This window comes from Catharus ustulatus, chromosome 1, assembly GCF_009819885.2.
Source record: "Catharus ustulatus isolate bCatUst1 chromosome 1, bCatUst1.pri.v2, whole genome shotgun sequence".
Classification (NCBI taxonomy): domain Eukaryota; kingdom Metazoa; phylum Chordata; class Aves; order Passeriformes; family Turdidae; genus Catharus; species Catharus ustulatus.
In genome coordinates this window covers 38,470,955-38,490,257 of record NC_046221.1, presented here as the reverse complement: position 1 = coordinate 38,490,257, position 19,303 = coordinate 38,470,955, and the positions used below count along the sequence as shown (strand labels likewise).

The following is a 19,303-nucleotide window of genomic DNA, read 5'->3' as shown; positions in this document are numbered from 1 at the left end:
TAATATGGGCAACATACCTAGAGCAGAACCAAATGGAATACTATGGGGTAATGGTGTTTGCTTCTTTTTCTCTCTTTGGCTATTTTGGTCATATAATGTATTGTAACCTACCTTCCCTTATCTACCCTGTCTTGTTCTCTGTAGTGGACTAAAGTCAGTAAAAAGTGTGCAGGACCTCCTGTGAGTGAACAAAGTGTCAATCTATATCTCTGTCTCCTACATATGAACAATTATTAGCTCTTTGACAGTCATTCACCCATGACCCAAACCTCTGAGAGCTGACTGCAGCAGTACAACCCTAGCAGGAAGGAAAATTGCTTTTCCACACTTCATAAAAATCCTCCTTAACTGAATATTCTGATCTAGAGGAAGTGCTGTCAAGACATTATTTTCTGTACCCAGTACCAGTGCCCCAGCCAATGTGCATGCCAAATGCTGCTGTCAATTTCTTCAGTCCTCTGTCTTGCATCATGTTTTACCAGGCGCTTAAGGAGCCAGTAAGGATTGTACACACACAAGGCCTCACAAATAAATACAGTAATTTCACAACCATAAGGCGCACTGGACTATAAGGCGCACCTCCCCAGAGCCGGCAAAATTCGCAACTTTGTAGATCAGATAAGGCACACCGGACTATAAGGCGCACTCTTTTTTTGCAGCGAGGCTCCGCCCCCAGCTCACCCCGTGCAGTTGCTGGCCAAAGCCCCACCTCAACCCGGCAGCCATTGGCCCCCAGGCCCGCCTCCACCCGGCAGGGGCGGTGCCGCAAGCCACCGGGCCCCCCTGGACCCGGCAGCCATGGGCCCCTGGGACTGCCTCCACCCGGGAAGGGGGGTGCCGCGGGCCCCCTGGCCCGCCTTCATCCAGCAGCCATGGGCCCCTGGGACTGCCTGGACCCAGGAGCGGGGGTGCCGCGGGCCCCCTAGCACGCATTCACGCAGCAGCCATGGGCTCCCGGGACTGCCTGGACCCGGGAAGGGGGGTGCCACGGGCCCTCTGGCCCGCCTTCACCCGGCAGCCATGGGTCCCCGGGACTGCCTGGACCTGAGAGGGGCAGTGCCGCGGGCCTCCAGGCCCACCCCCAGCCGGCTGCCATGGCACTTCCGGCTCCCCCCACAGCTCACAGCTCACACTTCCGGTTTGGCAAATTTCGCAACTTTGCACATCAGATAAGGCGCACCGGACTATAAGGCGCACTTCCGGTTTCGAGGGAAAATTTTAGTCAAAAGGGTGCGCCTTATAGTCGTGAAATTACTGTACTTGCCTGTAATGTGTACATATAAGAGCAGTTGTGTTTAAAGAGAAAGGTCAGCTTTAACCCCAGGTTTACCCATATAAATCAAGACTGTCTCCACTGATGCCACAGCACCTAGAGAGAGAAGGTATGCAAGAGTGGGAAGTTGGTGGCACTCTGTTCCATCAGGATCCAGGATTTCTGCACTTACTATCATATGATTAATATTCACTTCTCAGATTATGGCAGGTGTATTAGCATTAAGAAAAGCTACACTAAAATATATTCTTGTATCCATGAATGAATTTCGTTCCATTATGCCTGCTAGTATCATCATCATAATCATCATCATTATCATCAAGATCCACTATGCAGGTTCATTTTTGCTTTTGTCTCTTTATGCTACAATTCTACCAGGGGCATATTCTACTAGTACTGATCAGAAAAAACTGGGTAATAACTGGTGGAAAGCCACATATTTGTACAAACAGTAGAAAGAAAATAAATAGTTTTGTCAGTAAATGTTCCATTCAATTGCTATTTAAAAAACAAAACAAAACAAAAAGCCCAACAACAAAAAAGCCACAACTCCCCTCACAAAAAAAAAAAAACACAAAAAAAACCAGAAAAACAAACAAAAAACCCTCAAAGCTTAAAAAGAAAAAAGTTTACTGCCTGATAACCTAGAACCAGTGCTAAGCTTCACTTAGCAGAGGTTAGGAGAAGACTTGAAGGTAGAAAATTTGAGGGGGAGGAGGTTGCTTCTGACTGCATGCTGTGAAACTGCTGTGTACTGGAGAAAGTCAGGGTTCTGGTCTACTGACAGGTGGTACAATGATAAATTAAGATATGTACTCAACAAAAATGTTGAGAAAACGTTAAATATTTAATATACATTTTTGACACATTATTCCTCTTTGTTCTTTAGACCTTGTAGATGAGAATTTACATTGGTGCATAGTGCTACGGATTAAAAGACTATTTTGGGATTCCCTGGCACTGAAAGGAAAGATTTGGTGGCAACTCAGACATGTGTAACTCAGTGTCTAAGTAGAAGTCATACCTGTATCTGACCCATATAATAATCACTGCATATATTTTTGTCTCTGGGATATCTCTCATGAAAAGATCAAGATAATCTTATTAATCTTTCACATCCTTACTTACATTAAACTGATTAATAATTGCAAACATTTTAGAATTAATTAGAGTGTAAAGATTTATGTATATATATGCATTCAGAACAATTTAGAACACATATTTATATCAAAAAGACACTAATACAACTAATGTAGGGATGCTGATTATGAGCCAATTAATTTTAGCTTAATGAAACCCATGTTGCCTCATGCTTCAATTAACTCAGGCTTCTCTTCCTCTTATATTTGTGATTTTCTTATAAGTAGAATAAAGTTACTTTTGAGAAAGAAAAATATTAGCATTGTAATTAGAAAGTGGTTATGGATAACTTAGAGTAGAGAATGTAACACTAATAACATATTCCAAAATATAAATGTCTGAACTTTAGTAATTTATGGCTCTAATTTGATAAATCTTTCTGAAATAGAGCATAGGCACATACATAAAAATAATGACACCCAAAAAATGCCCACATTTCTTTTTAACCTTGCTGAAGGAAAAACATCAATTACCTGGTTGTCAAAATCTTTTCAGGTCATTATTTCTACAGGATTTTCAGCCAAACTTGCTCAAGCTAGTACATCTTTTTTGCTCAAATATGTCTGTGCCAGCTTTCTCAAAAAATGTTTGCTGCTTTCCTGTTTTCAGGGAAGAAGAGGGTGGATCAGCATCTTGCAGTCCCCACAGTTCTCACACATCAAATATTCTTAGACTCCTGTCACGATACTTCCAAGATGATGATAGCTACAAACATCCTACTCCAAGCAGATCAGAGCTGAACAGTTTGAAGGCAGCTCACAAATGAGCCATCCAATGGCCAAGCAGAAAAGCGCTGGAAGGCAGCATCAGTGTGCATGTCACAGCAAATGAGAACAGAGTTGACTCAGCCAGACATAAATGATCTTTCCAAACCACAAAGGTAATGGAAAGACAGTCCTGTGCACCACTCATCAGTCTCTCTCACTCTCTCTCTGCTAAAGGAAAGAAATACTGCTGGTGTGTAAGAGCCACTTCTAAGGATGTCCTCTAATAGAGAACACTTTGGAGTATTCATTAATTTGGTACTACACATAACAGTATATTGTATACTCTTTTGTCCTCACAGCATGCACTGCATTCCATACATTGCGATTTCCAGTTCTGTACCTCTTTGTGGTAGAGGTAGTAAAAGATGAGTCATATCTACCACCCCAGCTGAGTACTCTGATGGTGTCTTGGTTTGAAAGCTGGGTGCCTGCTAAGGAAGGCAGGAGCCTCTCTTGAAATGGAAAATGTAAACCCCTCCCTCCAAATTATTATAGTTTTGAAATTAAGAAGTTCTCAGATAAAGATATGGGAATAGGAATAACAGTTCTTTACTGGGAAAATTAAAATAAAAATACAGTAATACAAAAAACAAAACCCTGACAGAGTCAGAATACAACCTGACTCCCTGCTGGTCAGGGTGTTGGTTAACAGTCCAATTAAATGGTGGCTGCAGCCCCCTGGAGTGACAGATATGATTCTGTTAAAAGAATGATCCTGGAGAAGGATATAGTTTTCCTCTGAAGGTCCAGTGGTGATGAAGATGGGCCTGGTCTTCCTCTGGGAATTCAGTGGAAAAGTCGCTGACTGTGCTGTTCCAAATCTCAGACTATATTTAGGTAGGAATGTTTGGCTCCTCCCCCTGGCTGGAGCACCTCACAATGGGAGGATGTAATTTTATCAGTCATGCAGTGGGACTCAATGGCCAGTTAACAGAAGATACTTCCAGGGAAAGACGATGGGTTGTGAAAAAGATAAAGATCACTGCCCCACCTAGTATCAACAGACGGTGACAGAATACACCCTGCACTGCAACCCGAGACAGATGGTTAACACCAGCCAGTACAAACATCTCCACTGTGGTTGTCTGATGCAGGGTTGGACATGGAGCAGCTGAGAAGATGGGTGAGGTATTTAAGCTGAGTATCTGGAGGTTATCCAGCTGCCTGCATCAACAAAAGCTTGCCATCAGTCACCACATCATGGTTGCTCTTCTGTGCCCTACTGGTGATCACCAAAAATTAGTGGAAAAGTAGATAGAGCAAGTTTTTATAGAACCATACATTTCATCCTGTTATTGAAACCAGTAGAAGTTATAAAAATATTTTCCATCAAGTACTGGATTATCAATGCCTCTCATAAGCAGTCACTCAAAAAAGTTAAAATTACATTTATTTGAAGACACTGGTGTTGGCAGCAATAGAAGTAACTAATTAAAATTTCATAGGATATTTCATACCTGATAGTTTGCTCAGTTGGGAAAAACAACTTTCTAACTCTGAGCCCTAACAGAATGTACTGGACATCACCATGTAACACCACACTCAGGCAACTCTGATAAGAAGTATCCAGAATCACTGCCCCAATTCCTGTAATTTGCTGTCATTACATGAAGCAACTCTTGCCTTGTAATTCAAGACAATAAATCTAAGATGAGGGCAAATCTTTTCATACTGCAATTCCAGTCGCAGCAGCAGCTGTTTTGCCGCATGAGCACACCCGCTAGAAATAAACTAATAATCCACAGCAACTCTGGCATCAATGACAGCATCAATCTTTTATAGAGGAAAACGTGAAATTGCTTACAGCAAAGATTCGGTTGAGCTAGAAAAATTCTAGCTTGGAATCCTCTGCTATAAATAAATAAAATGATACAGAAGGTGTAACCTGCAAATAATTTAATAGAAACACAACTGTCTAGAGATGAGATTAATGCACAAATGAGCACACCTCAGTAACAGTGAAAATGTGATTATCAGGATATAGAAATTCAAATACAGGAAATCAAAGATAATCTGCAGAAAGATTCCAAAGTGTTTCTGAAAGAGCTGTAACAAAAATGATGGAAACAATAAAATGAAAAAAGGTGAAGAGAGGATTTTTAATCTTGAAATAAGTATACTCAGGATAAAAAAAATTAATTAAGAGTAGCACTTAGATGGTAATGAGGAAAGCATTATTTTTTTAATCAAAACAGGGCTCATTTAATATCACAATCAGTGTATTTGTGTCAAGCTAATACATGACTAATGAATAAAAGACCTTACCAGCATTTCTGGGAACTATCAACTGCTACTTGGCCAAATGCAAAACACTGTCTGCCTTTAAGCAAGACAAAGTCTGTAGGCAAAGGTATTGCTTTGGGTTAGAATAGTTATGCTTAGCTGGGAAAAAAAAAAAAAAAAGCTGAAAAACAACCCTCCAAGCCCCCAGAAGCTGAGTTGAACAAGATAGTTTCATCTATATTTAGAGACAGAGAGATTTGCAAGGCTCCAGGTGACACTGTTTGCTGCGGCTGAGTGGAGGAGTGTGCCCAAATATTGCCTTTGAAACAGTGAGGGGCCTGAGAGAAGGGGATGTGAAATTAATAATAGCAGAAAACCAGCATTTCTACAGACTGTGTTCTTTTTAATGTCCAGTATGCCTCCATTTTTCTTCTGTTTTGGGAGTGTAGGGAGGGAGGAAAGGAAATTTGGAGTTTTATTGGTTGCTTGGTTGGATTTCAAAAATCTTTATTTTCTTTTTTCCCCCAAGCCTGCAAGATTTTGTTTTGGGAGAGTTGTTTGGGGCTCATCAAGCAGACAAGAAAAAAGAAAAAAACATGTAATGAGAAACTAAGATTGTGGGTTGCTGTGGTTTGGTGTGTTACTAGTAAGTGGGTCTAATGTGCCTAAATAGCTCATAATTTTTTATGCTGAATCCTAAAGAAAATACGTTCTTTTTACATGATCTCATGTCTCCAAAGGGGATTGTCACACTGCATCAAGGGCTGGATTTGCAGGACAACTTCTTTGTTAACAGGAATGCAACACCAACTTTACCAGTATCTATTGATGAAGTAGGAGAATAAACTAAAAATTCATTTATACTACCCTAAAATCTACATAGATGAGGCCTTCAAGGCTGAACTGGAAAAACAAAAATGACATGACCTTGCAAGAAGCAGTAAAGGACAAAAGCACTCACATCACGGTTTTTGTCATGATCCATGAGAATTTTTCAAGTTTGAAATCAGATTGCCACAGCACCTCCAACCTGAAATAAATAAAACCAGGAAACTGGGAATAGCTGTAAGGGAAAAAAAAGTGTAGCAGCTATGAAATGCTGATTTAATAGACTGAGAATACCATTTATTCTGGTAATAAGACATTGTTTAGCCGATTTTTTCCCCTCCCATTTCTCTCAGTGGTTAATCAAGGTCCAGCACACCGTGGTCAAGATGCATATAAGCACATAGAAGATGTAAGTTCCCTCACACTTGTCAGGAAAATCCACAAACCAGAGAGGCTTATGTCCAAAAAGGAGACAGAGGAGTCCTGCAACTTTACTGGAATAAAGGGAGAGTCCACTGGGACACACTGGGTTTTCCCTCTTGAGTTTCCAGAGGGTGCAGCCTCCTTTTATCCTAAGGAACAGGGAAGGTACAGCCTTCCCGCCTACCACATATTGCCCCCTAAAACCTACTACTTTACCCCAAAGCTCAGAAACTCAGCCTTGTGCACACATCTGACAGACCCAAGCTGTCTGGGCTGTGCAACAAACCTGCTGTCCAAAGTCAGTAGAGACATCAAGACCCATTTCAGGGACGCTAACACCCGTACAAATTGTTTGTAAAGACGTGAGCCTTCCTCTCACGCTTGTCCTACACTTCACGGCCTGGCTGCGAGTAGCTCCCACAGCGCAACTCCAGAGTGTGAAAGGCCCATCCTGCTACTGCAGCAAGGCGCTGTCATGGGGAATGCAGCACGGTAGATGACGGATATCCACCCCCGGCCCTGCCCTCTGACCCGCAATCCCTCACCCCGCCCCGCCGCTGCCCCGCGGTTGCTGAGGCGGTGCCGGAGGTGGGCGGGGCCAGGAGCGGCTGCGCGCGGCGCTCGCGGCGTGACGTAAGCTCGGGACGCACCAATGGGAGACGGCGGCGGCGGCGTTTGAACGGCGCGTGGCGGCGGCAGGTCCGGGTGGTGCCGCCCCGCCGGGCTCAGCGGCCGCTCCTGCGCTTGCCGGGCCCAGCCCAGCCGGGCCGGGGGGGAAGAGGGACCGGGCGTGCGGAGACGGGGAGTGCCGAGCTGCGGGACGAGGGGAAATCCGGCCCGCTCCCGCCGCTGCGCCCGGATCCTTGCGGGCCCTCCCGCCTCCGCCGGGGGCTCGGGCGGCTGCGGCCGGTGCAGGGGAGGTTACTGGCTCTGCGCTCGCCCTTCCGAGGAGGTACGGGTGGCCGGTGCGGGGTGCTGCGCCTGCAGAGCTGGAGGAACAAGCCGGCTGCCGGTCCTTCGGGAGATCCCAGCCGAGCTCTCGGGTCCGGCCCCGGTGTTTAAAGCCCGCCACGGGCCTGCCGCAGGCACCGAGCGTTTTGCAGCTCAGCCAAGGCGCGGTCGGAGCCGCGGCCAGGCTGCCGCAGCTGTGTGAGAATGGCCACAGCTGCCTGTCCTTTCCTACTGTGTGTGCGCCCCGAGCTTTGCTCGTCTGTGCCTTTTCTTTTGGCGTTGGGGAGAGTGGTGCAGCCCAAGCTTCACGGGTTCTTCACCATTTCTACTTTTAAAGGTACAAGATGGCAGAATCCTCGAGGAAGTCCTTCAAAGACAGTCTGAGTGATATAAAACAACGGATGAGAGAGAAGAGAACTCAAAAATGGTCAAGGCTGGGTAAAACTACCCAGTTCTCCACCGTAAAGGCCAAAAGAGCAAGTAAGATGCTTAAATACCTTAGAATTCATTATTTATTTGTTTTCTTTTCAATCTCACTTGAAACACTCACTGTTATGTTGCAGCCAAAACCTCCAACAAAATGAAGATCATTCTAGCAAACAACAGAGATCTGGCTCTGTCCTTGCAAGAACAAAAGCTCAAACTGAGGGAAGCTGAAGCTACCATTCTTCAGCTAAGGAAAGACTATCACATTTTGAAGATTCAGATGTTTGACTTGCGAAGAAATCATAGGTTCCAGCAAGAAAAAGGACATGTGGAGGTATTTTTAATAATAACTGTATGAGCTGGTGAAACTGAACATCAGAATCTGTACCAATCCATTGATAGTTATCTTTATGATTTTAAATGCTTCATAAACATTAATTTAATATGTTCAATTGGGTTTTTTTCACTTAATTTGGTATGCTTTTGATACCTTGATACCTGAATGAACTTAGAACTTTTTTTTTTCTCACTACTCTTTCTCTTTTACTTAAAATAAGAGTAAACAAAGTCTTAAAAATTTTAATATAAAAAAATTAAAGTCTATCCTCTGTGAATTTTATAGAGGTGTTATCACATGTGAAGGCATCTGACAGAGGTGTCTTCAGATTTTAGTTATCTCGTTATACTGATAAGTTTGTAGTTGATACTACAGTGTGATAGAACATTGTTACTGTCCTTATTTTGTTAATTAGAATCGACTGTCAGCCTTGAACGAGATAATTTCCAAAGTCTCTCAGAATTTACTGGACTCGGTCGCTCTCCTTGACCCAGCAAAGAATTTGTGTTCCTTAGACATGGTAAGTGCCTTTTCCTCTTGAGAAATAGGACTTCTGTTACTGGTTGCCTTTAATCCTTCCATAAGACATGCACACAGATTTTTAGATCTGAGCCCTAGTTCAGAGGAAGGACTGGTCCCACAGCTCCCAGTATCCCAGGGGTGCACACTGTGGGGGTGTGTCAGTAGGTTATAAGTGGGACTGAGGCCCTGCTAGGCGGTGGTTGGGTCACCCTGATTTTATGGGGTTTTGTGCACAGTTCCTTCCCCTGTCTGCTTCCTGTAGGACTGGGCTGGTGATGAATGTGGTGATTTGCAGAGGCTGAGAAGGTGGCTGGATACCATCCATAATACTTGGTGTTAGCCAGATGGAGAAAAAGAGTCAAGGGCTCTTTGGTCCTTGCTTGAATAACTTGGCTGTTGTGTAAAATTTGTAGATGGTGCAAGCTTGTTTCAGCGAGATTTATTTTGTTGACAGAATCAAAGAGTGCTTTCTTCAGGTCCTGGAAACAGTTGCAGCGTCACAGGGCCAACACATTCAATGTAAGTATAATTGATCAATGTCTGTTTATGTTTGGAAACTCTGTTACAGGAAATTTAATTTTCAGACTGGAAAAAGGTAAGAAACCCAATTGAATGAAACTGTTCTTGTCATAAACTTTATTGCTATTCAGTAAATGCTATCTTTGGTATTTTCTCTAGAGGACCTCTAAAGTGTGTTCTTGAAGATAGTCCTGTACTTCCACGTGGGATGGAAGCTGGTGGTGACAGAAATTCTTTGTCAAAGATCTGTGTGGAACCTGACAGTGATATTTCCTTTACCAAAATAATTCCAAGTGAAGGTAACCAAGAGTATCAGACATTGCTCTATTTTGGATTAGGAAAACAATGTGTGACTACAAGTTTAAGAAATCGTTGTTTTTGAAGGAACTGACAAGTCATTTTCTGCTCATTGTCATAAAGGGGAAATACTAATGCTGTCCACTGGTAAAAGGTTTGAATGAAGATGCCCAGCAAAATGGGGAGGAATTTGAAACCTGCAATCCAGTTTCACTATCTACCAAACCATTCAACCAAGTAAAATTACCTTTAGACAGTTATTAGCACTTATGAAATCAATAAAAACTTGTTAACAAAGCAAAATACTCAAGAAAATAAATGACTGTAAATAACCTTTCCAAAAGGAACAGTTTGGCAGAAAATGTTTTATTAATAAAACTAGTGTGTTATTATCTAACTGCTTTCTGCATGCAAGCTATATTAAACAGAACTTAACTGCCAAATCCTAGTTTATAAAAAATCTGAAGAAAACCTAAATAGTCTGAATTTTTGAAAGGTTCAGAATTTTTTTGCAAAATCTTAACATAGTTTTTCTGTTTGGCTTTAATATGACATTTTTCCCTTCAATTACAAGGCCAGCCATCTGATTTTCATTTGAACAACAAAGAGCCAGAGCTGGAAAGTGTTTCTTCAAGTGTAAAGTTGGGATTTGGTAGCATGTTACCAAAAAGTGTATCCACCAGACGTCACTTTTCGAAGATGAGGAACCTTGATGCAATTTCTACTGGTGTCTTGGACCATTTAGAAGCACCTGATTCAATAAAAGAACTTTCTGAACAGAATGAAATTAGGCTTGAGGAAAGTCTAGAGAAGTGTCCTACAGAAAATATAAATGCAGTTATTCCTCACTTGAATGAAAGCAAGGCCGATTCAGAGCTGGTGTTGAGGCAGAAAAATTCTGGAACTTCACAGTTCAAATTAAAACGTAATTCTGACCTTAAACAACCGGAGTGTAAAAGCAGAGAAAAACCTCAACAAAGGAAAGAAAAGTGCCAGAAAGGAAAACTGGAAAGGCCACTTACTTCCCAACGAAGACAAGGAAAACTAGCTAAGGAGGCTTCTAAAGAAAAGCTGAATTTCTTGGGTGGCATCAGTGATGCTTATGACTTTCATTTGGAAGAGAGTGTCCATCTTACACCTTTTCGACAAAAAGTGAACAATAGTGACACTGAAGTGGAGGACGAAGACTCAACTGAAACCAATCCCATTGAGTCAAGCAGTACTGCAGGTGACTCGGATGACAGCCTCTATGAGCCTTACAAGAGCAAATCAAGGAAAAGGCGAAGCTCAGTGGATGAGAACCCTAGGTCACCAGTCCATCCAAGGCCAAGGTCTAAGAGATGTTTGGCACAGCATGAGCAGAAGCTCTGTCATGAAGAAGAGACTGAAAACAACAAATCAAGTGATAAGTCTTTTAGTAAGTGCAGAAAGTATTTTGTAATTGGCTTTGATTCCTTGAAAGATAACATTGTTTAGGAGGTTTAGGCTTTTTTATTTGAGGGGTTTTTTTTGGTAATAGCAATTAAAAGAGTAATGTTTTAAAAATGCTTAGGATTTTCTTTTAAGCTCACTTACCTGAATGAACTGAACTGTGCCTAATTTCTTTACAGGACAGCCTGAGCTATCTCGTGGGTATCTCTGTGATGTTACCAATACAGCTGCAGTGTTCCCCAGCACTGAGGATGTAGAAATTCTCTCTGAATGTGAAGGACCTCAGTCTCCAAAACGCATGCGACGAAGCTGTACTGTTACTGTGAATTACAAAGAACCAAGTATTGTAGGGTAGGTGTCTTTACTTTCTAGTTTATTATAAAGTTCATGATATTCCATCCAGTAGAGAATTTGAAAAGCTTATTTAGATCTTGAAAACAAGACCTTAACCAAAAAAGCTTGTTCAAAGAAGTCTAGAGTTAATCATACAGCCTAGTTTGCGTGAAATGGAACTTACTAGCTAAAAGTTATTCTCTTAAGTGACATAGGGAACAGAACTCAGTTTTGCCTTTTTTTTTTTTTCCAAACAGCAAACTCAGGAGAGGAGATCCATTTACAGATACACAGTTCCTGAGTTCTCCAATTTTCAAGCTGAAAAAAGACATTAAACGACGTTCTCATAAGAAAGATTCTATGAAAAAATACAATGAGAAATTGGTTAGTTGTCTTTGAGATTTTCAGCAAAACTATGCTTCTGCCATGAAGAAGGTAATTTCCTGGATGAAATGTTTTGTTGCACAATATATTATATAAATATGTAAATAGTTGTGTGTCTAGTATTAAGGATATATCAGATTAAAGGGGCCTGGATTTATTCTAGTGACTTAATAATATGGATTGATGACTTTTTACAACTAAATGATTCTATTCAAGCTCCTTTTGAGTGGATCAGAGTATATGAGAAATCTCTGATGGATAAGATGGCGAATCCCCCCATATGCGTGAACTTTAGGCACTTAAAATGTTTTGGGCAGGAAGAATTTTTAGTAACAGTGTTTGTACAGATCTTGTATATGTGATGGTTGTAATTTCGCATGGAATGTCACAATAAACATCGTACTGTTTGGAAACAGCTCTGAGTGGGTTGGTGGTCTTTTGGCAGTTTCCACAGTTGCTCCAAGGGCACTGATGTCAGCAGTGGGCATTACAGGCCTGTGTCCCCATCTTATGTGGTGGCATAAGCACTGTAGAAGCAGCTTAGCAGCTGCAATTTGATTCTGTAGCTGTAGCTCTTGAAAGCAGCAGTTTAGGCTTACTTGGTCCTGCACTGAATGTAAGTTAGAATAAACCAGACAGAAACAAAGCAAATTTATTATGAAGGCTGTTGAAGGTCCCAACTGTTGTGGGATATTCCTAACAATTTATAATAATTTTGTCCCTGCTTTCCAAAGTGCCTTTCCCAGAGGTGCCACATCTGAGCTTGTGCTATTTGGTGCCACACTAGGGTACATATGAGAACAAGAGTGTTGTCAACCACTCAAACAGCTTTTAACTTTGTGTGAGATACACTTAAGTATTAATGGGTTTGAGAATACCCAAATGAAAGCTACATTCCAAACACCTAATACGAGAATACAAAAACTGCATGCTTTTTCTTTGTTCTGTAAGACTGCGTGTCCCACTTCACTAGGTGCAAAAACCCTTTCTGTAATAAAACTGTTGATTACTATTCTACCTGTAACTTCTTCCATGGCTCTTTAACAATAATACTACTTTAGCTACTGAGTGTTTGAAAATTAATTGTTCAAAACAACTTGAACGGAAACTTAACTTTACCTTTGTATGCTGAAATTCTAGCCCCAAGGCCCCACCATCTCAGTCTGGAATTCTAGTGCTAGAGGAACAGCAGCAGAGTGGTTGAACTATATTGGTTAGAGCCTGGTGCTAATACTGCCAAGGCTGTCGGTCCAATCCCTGTATCAGCCATTCACGTAAGAGATGCACTTAATGATCGCTGAGGGTATTCTGGAGCCTCAGGTGCTCTTCCATTAAACAAATCTGCAACAGCTGTTTTATCAGGGAGAGAAAAAGAGCAGGGTGATTGCAGAGCAGCCCAAGGCAGGTGTGGTGAGTGTGAGTGGTTTCTTAGTAGATTGAGCAAGCTTGAAAAACTGAAGTGATGGAAATGTATAAGGAAGAAATAAGTCCTTCCTAATCTCATCTGCTTTCTTTAGAAGTGTTTAGTAAAACACTTGGTTCCACTTTCACAGGACCAAACCTGAGTCGATGGGGGAAAAAAAAATCTTCCTACTCTAATTATCTGTCACATATTGGACAGGTGCAGGCTTTGTCGATGTGACCATATGGTGATGGTACAAACGCAACCTGGACTCAGTTTGCTGCTACATTTATATTGTGAGCAAAGGACTCTTGAAGGCAAATTCTGGCAAATAGCATAAGCATGCTATGAAGTCAAAAAACCAAAAGTTTGCAACAGCTAACAGCACCATCTCTCAGTTACCATAAGGCTGGGAAAGCTACTTGGATTGACTTCAGCTCAGCCCATCATGCTCTTGGTGAACTCAGAGGCCATTTCACGTATTTTCTACCCTACCTGGACGAGTCACTGACAGCACTCCTGTCTTGGGTTGTGAAATTGCTTCGCTGTGTATGTTTGTATCCCAAATACCAAGTAATGAAAAAAAGAGACCAAAATAAGTAGGGTTTTGTACATATATAATTTAAAACTATTCTGTACCAGTACAATATATTAATTTGACAAATGTAAAGTTCATCAGCTGTTAAAGCATTTGCAAAACCACATATCCTACTATAACTTTATTGCACAGTATCTATGAAAATATTAATTCTTAAATTAGAAAACACGTTTCAATATAGAAGAGACAATCTGATTGAAAGACGATAAGAAAATCTACTCTGAAAATAACAAAAATTCACAGGTTACCAAGCTTAACAGGTGCATCTGTAGGCCCAATCTATAAAACAGGTTTATAGCATCCTGTTCTGGCTATTAAAGAAAAAGTACTCACTGTACCTTTGTTACAGATCCCAATGTAGGTCAGACTAAATTCATACAAAACACGATGGCAAGTCCAGCATTAACATTTTGAATACCTTGATACCACATTTACTACTTCTAGTTCCTGACATCATCTCCTTGCTGAATTGATCTGTGATCTAACATTATACAGGTATTCTTTGATACAGCACAGGATTGGTTTTTCTCAGTCTTATAACTTGTATTTTACCAGTGTAACATCTGTAAATATAAAACACCAAGAATGAAAATTTAATCTGTTTTTCACAAAAGCAGTTATAATTTACAAACTCTAATTAGAAAATGTCAAGGGACAGCTTTTTGGCCTGTACTCATCTCCATTAAGGATTTAGGTGTACCTCTTAAATGTAGTGTAAGCAGCAAAATGTATATATGAGTGTGTGTTCTTTTCGAAGATATAGTAAGAGCTGCAAAATGTTAATATGTTCCTGGGTCTAAATAATCACAGTTAATATGCATTTACAATAAAGCTTGGTAGAAAATCCAGTTTACTAACAAGGCCAGGTATCTAAGCTCGAAGCTGTCCTATGCTGTTTTTCTTTGTGTACAATAGTCTTCTTTCTGCTGAACAATCTAAAGAATTTAGCAGTGAGAAGTAGTAAGTAGGGTGGATCATGAAGTGCATAAAACCATAACTCTACTAAGCCAATTAAAATTGTCTAGTAGGTGTGAAGTAGTCTCTAAAGTTATTTTGGGTACTTATGTCCTGCATAAGCCAAGTCACTATGACATTACACATCTAGCCAGATTTTTCTTTTCTCTCCTTTTTTTTTTTTTAAGGAGTGGTTATCAGATTACAATTTGCAGGTAAAATATTTATCAAAACTGAAAATGAATAGAAAAACTTGCATCTATCAAAGATCACAGGCAGTCCTTTCTCAGAACTGACTGCTCCTCTCTCACAGCTTCTCAACCAGCTGAGTGTTTCTTTTAAAAAATAATATCTTATAAAAAGATTCTACAAAGAAACAAGTGTTTCAGACCCTCCCCCCCACCTGTTGTTTTCCCTTTTTACTGGAAAAAATAATAAAACTTTATCAAATAGGTACTGCATTAGGTAAGCTATAACATTAGGTAAGCTATAACATCTGTTGTCTGGGAATTTTCTTCATTTTCCCAAACATGTGCAACTTCCCCCATGTTTGTGGGGTTTCTGAGGCTGTAGCTGATAAACTTATTAGGAACATAAGGTAATCGGCACACAAAAGAAATATTCCGTAATTAAATACACTATAAAGCATTTTAATAAAATAATTTTTGTAACTTCAGTATAATACATGTTTGCAAAACTAAAAGGGTTTTTAAAAGTGCTAAGTATTAAACAGAAGTTTCTTGTAAGTCCCACAACTCAGATATAGAACTGCTTTACCTGTCCATAACATAGGCACACTATTTGGTTGTAAAAAAAATCAGTGTCACTTGTCAATTAATCCAGCTTCTTTAATTTTTGTGTAGAAGAATTTCTCCAGTATATTGGCACATTTGTAGTATTCACTCTCGGGGGGGTTGTACTCTCTGCAGTTTGTAAAGACTCGCTGCAAGTCTGCCATGAATAATTTCTTAGACACGTAGTACCTGTTCTTGAGTCGCTCACTCATTGTTTTGAGATCTGCACAGAAGAAAAATAGATTAACAGCGTTGGATTCAAATATGTTTTGTGTGCAATATCCCTTCAGACTGATTTGCCATTTAACATGAACTGGCAAAACTAGGATTTGGAATGGAATTGCCTTCATCTAAGGCATGGTCCATATTTTAACTTCAAAAACAGCTGAGCTGCTGGAACTAAGCAATATTTCACTGTAAGGATGAATTTATGTAGTGTTTATTTTTAATTCTTTAAAACATTAAAGCTTTTTTTTTTTTTTTCCCTGTTCTCATGCTTAGAGCTCTGAGTTTTCTGTGGGCTGTAGATATTCCCTAACACTCTTGACTGTCCTGAGACCACCTGTTCTCAGCTCTGCTGGAGGAGGCCTTAGGGGTTTATGGGCAAAGAATTCAAATACCATAAAACATGTATGTTAACCTAAAATCCTTACTGCTGTGCAAACATAGCAGAGAAGATACACTGGTCTACACTACAAGCAGGATTTGAAGCTTTGAAAAATAAGATTAAGTTTGTTCTACGCTCTACATATATTTTTATTACCTCTTCACAGTTTATAGTTATATATCCTTTTTAAGAATCATGTGATCTCCCCTGCTTTCAGAGCATCATGCAAAACATTTACTTACAGAACCTTAGGAAGTGTTCTCCTTTATACTAAAATCATAAGTCATCCATAAAATATGTAAATAATCTCAGTGTTCTCCACATAGTTACTTTCCCAGTAATTCTCATCAGGCATTTAAAAATTCTGTCTACACTACAAGTGTTCTAGGAGTGAGTACAGGAACAGAAGCAGTGGGAGGTGTGCTGGATGCCTTGGCTTTTCTCACCTCAAATGCTCTAACAACTATTTTTTTAGCAAAGCTTGAGCCAGGCATCGGCAGCACCTTTGTGAAACTGTAACAGAAGTAGCTGAAATGAAGATTACTTAATGTCAATGAGTATTGCAAGGACAATCTTTGCATTGGAGACCAAAGACCTCCAATGCAAAGGAATTAAACTTTTAAACTTCAGATTTAAAAATATGGTTGTATTTTTGTTTTTGTAATGGTTTGGGGGACTTTGGGGGGTGGGTTTTGTTTTTATAAGAGAGATTTGAATTTATTAGAAGAAAGGAAACCCTGTCAAATTGACAAAATGGGATTAAGGAAAGTTTGATGGATGCTCTCAAATACTTTTTCCAATGGTACAGAACTTGCCACTTCCTAGATTTGCACAGTATCTTGCAAAAGTAAAGGCTCATTCAGCTCCCATTAAGTCTGAAATTCAGGTGCCTATGCCTAAACTAGATATCCATAGACTACTTATAGCACTCAGCTGAGAAGGCTGTTCAGCTCACCCTAAACCAAATGTTGCCTGGCTAGAGAGTTAAACTGTTCTCCTCCAAGTACAGTGTAAGTTTGGTTTCATCTGTCACAGCTGTACAGCTTTTGAATGGCAGATGAAAAGGGAAAAAAACCCTAAAGGGTATTGCTTGATATAGCACCTGAAAAGCACTTGAAATGGGTAAAAAAGCATTTATACATGAGAACTGACCTTAGGAGGTAGTAAAAAAATGTACAGCCATACCTCTCAAAAAATGTACAATTTAGTCTGTACACAAACATAAAGGCAAATGTTATATCTTGTCTGAGCAACTTTTTACAGTATCAGCATGCTGGCAGGGAGAGCAGAAAGAAATCTGAAGTTAATCACAAATCAAGGCACATGCTGGGTTCCTTAGCTGAAAAAAACAAAGCAAAACTAAACCAAAGACCTCAGCTTAATCCTCAAAGAAAACTGCTGCCCCTGCCTCTATGTAATGCATCTGAACAAGGAAACGACAGACAACATTCTTACTTTGAGTTTGCCAACTCAAGCAAGTTACTTGTAACCACTGCTCAGATTAAACAGATTTCTGAGCTAGATCTGCTCAGAAAAGCAGATAGAGAAAACTCTGCCACAGAAGAGGATTCACATTCTTTTTCTTCATCGGTAGAAAATAAATTTGTGCTGGGGATACAGCAATTGATTTATGAAGTGTATGTACCTCTGCTATTTGGGAATGGTAAGTTGAATATGAAAAAAATAATTAAACTAAATTGATGCACATGGGCTTGGAGCCTATGCAAAGCAACATGAACAAATACTTGTATTTTCTGAGAAACTGATGGCTAATAGCCTTCCATGAACCTGTATTTCATTCTCTAACGATATTAAAGAGTTCATAAACTTTAATCAGAATGATAGAGGTGATTATTGCACAAATGAGAAAGGAGTGGCAGAATTCAGTTTTAAATCTGGTGCAGTACAAATCAAGCATCTGTTTAGAGTATCACTGAATTATCATTGAAATTATATGTCCCAGAAGTCAAAAGCTGGGTCATAAGAGAAGCAGTAAAAAGAAAAACATTATTAGCAGTTGTGTACTTCCCTTTGCAAGCAATCCTACATAAACAATAGCCATGTTATTTATAAATAAAAATAAATAAATACATGTAACACCTCCGACAATTGTGGCAGATCTAAAAGACAAAGATAAACGTTAGCTTACAATCATGCATGAAGCATTTTCCTAAACTTAAAATGGAGCAAAGTGTTAAGACTTAGTTAGGAAACCCTGTGACCTTTGAAAATGTTTTCTTTACGTTATTTAGAAATGTTAAATCTGCATTTCAAAGCAACTCAAATGCTCAAGCATTCCTGAAAGTTCACCTTCAGGTTTTTTAACATATGAGTAGGATCTGCAATGACCAGTTACCACACACAAGAACATATCCCTACAACACACCTACACTAGCTCAGTCCTGAAAGCTTCTAGCTGACTGCACCATTTAAGAGCTTGTTAGGGCTCCCTAGGGCACACTAACATTTCAGAATCGTACATCATACATGTTTCACACAGGTCAGGGAGCACTCATCACTTTCAAATGACAGCATCACACTCTTGACACTTCAGAGCTGCAAGGTATTCAGCTGCAAGTAACATATATTTTTTACCATAAAACAATAAGATTAAAATTTATCTGCTATGTCTGCAGCTATAATGATTTTTAAACTCTACTTAAAAAATGTTAATGGCATTACCCATGGGAAACCTTATAACTTCATAATATCCAGGAGCTTCTGTTCTCTTCACGGGTTCCATGAAGGGCCAAGCGCTTTGATGGCTCTTTGGTAAAGAAAAAAGTAAGGTATCTAATATGGAAACTAGATATTAGAAATAATTTAAAAATCTTTACAGAAAGTAAACTAGAACTAGCACTCACCTTCACTTGCTGCAGGATGGTTTTTAATGTGCTGTAAAGTTGATCTGGATCCTTGGCCTCCTTACTTGAAGGAAAATATGAATGCAAAAAGATTAGCTTAAGTACTTTATCTTCGTTCCTACAATTTGCATCTTATCTAAAACCAACTCCAAAGTTTCAAGCATTTTATGGAAGATATAAAATTTAAAACAAGCAAGCAAACCCAAACAAAAATCCACAAAAAAGAATCC

The 19,303-nt window shown here is 40.0% G+C and overlaps 3 protein-coding genes across 3 annotated transcripts in view; 1 reads left to right on the top strand and 2 right to left on the bottom strand.

The window, feature by feature from the left end:
- The window catches only part of LOC116992350, a 102,283-nt gene extending 95,134 nt beyond the window's left edge, over positions 1-7,149 (bottom strand). Inside the window, exons 1-3 of the mRNA XM_033051916.1 lie at positions 6,941-7,149; positions 6,365-6,433; positions 4,122-4,344 (exon numbers count right to left, since the gene is read on the bottom strand). Of these exons, the coding sequence (XP_032907807.1) occupies positions 4,122-4,344; positions 6,365-6,433; positions 6,941-6,966 (318 nt within the window). The 5' untranslated portion in view covers positions 6,967-7,149. The remainder of the gene's footprint in view (positions 1-4,121; positions 4,345-6,364; positions 6,434-6,940) is intronic.
- An 800-nt stretch (positions 7,150-7,949) lies between these two features.
- SGO1 (shugoshin 1) lies at positions 7,950-14,179 on the top strand. Its single transcript, XM_033060494.2, has 8 exons — positions 7,950-8,085; positions 8,169-8,365; positions 8,784-8,888; positions 9,345-9,409; positions 9,569-9,708; positions 10,281-11,123; positions 11,317-11,488; positions 11,728-14,179. Exons 1-8 carry the CDS (start codon positions 7,950-7,952, stop codon positions 11,867-11,869), a joined length of 1,800 nt encoding a protein of 599 aa, XP_032916385.1. The 3' UTR covers positions 11,870-14,179.
- Positions 13,857-19,303, bottom strand: part of KAT2B (lysine acetyltransferase 2B) — a 40,165-nt gene continuing 34,718 nt past the window's right edge. The window contains exons 16-18 of the mRNA XM_033060482.2: positions 19,074-19,137; positions 18,892-18,976; positions 13,857-15,825 (exon numbers count right to left, since the gene is read on the bottom strand). Of these exons, the coding sequence (XP_032916373.1) occupies positions 15,632-15,825; positions 18,892-18,976; positions 19,074-19,137 (343 nt within the window). The 3' untranslated portion in view covers positions 13,857-15,631. The remainder of the gene's footprint in view (positions 15,826-18,891; positions 18,977-19,073; positions 19,138-19,303) is intronic.

Bases quoted from the DNA above. Each gene is read 5' to 3' on its own strand.
- SGO1 (XM_033060494.2), top strand. From the start codon at position 7,950: ATGGCAGAATCCTCGAGGAAGTCCTTCAAAGACAGTCTGAGTGATATA. The intron at 11,124-11,316 runs GTAAGTGCAGAA...ATTTCTTTACAG, and splicing joins ATCAAGTGATAAGTCTTTTA to GACAGCCTGAGCTATCTCGT. The intron at 11,489-11,727 runs GTAGGTGTCTTT...TTTTCCAAACAG, and splicing joins AAAGAACCAAGTATTGTAGG to CAAACTCAGGAGAGGAGATC.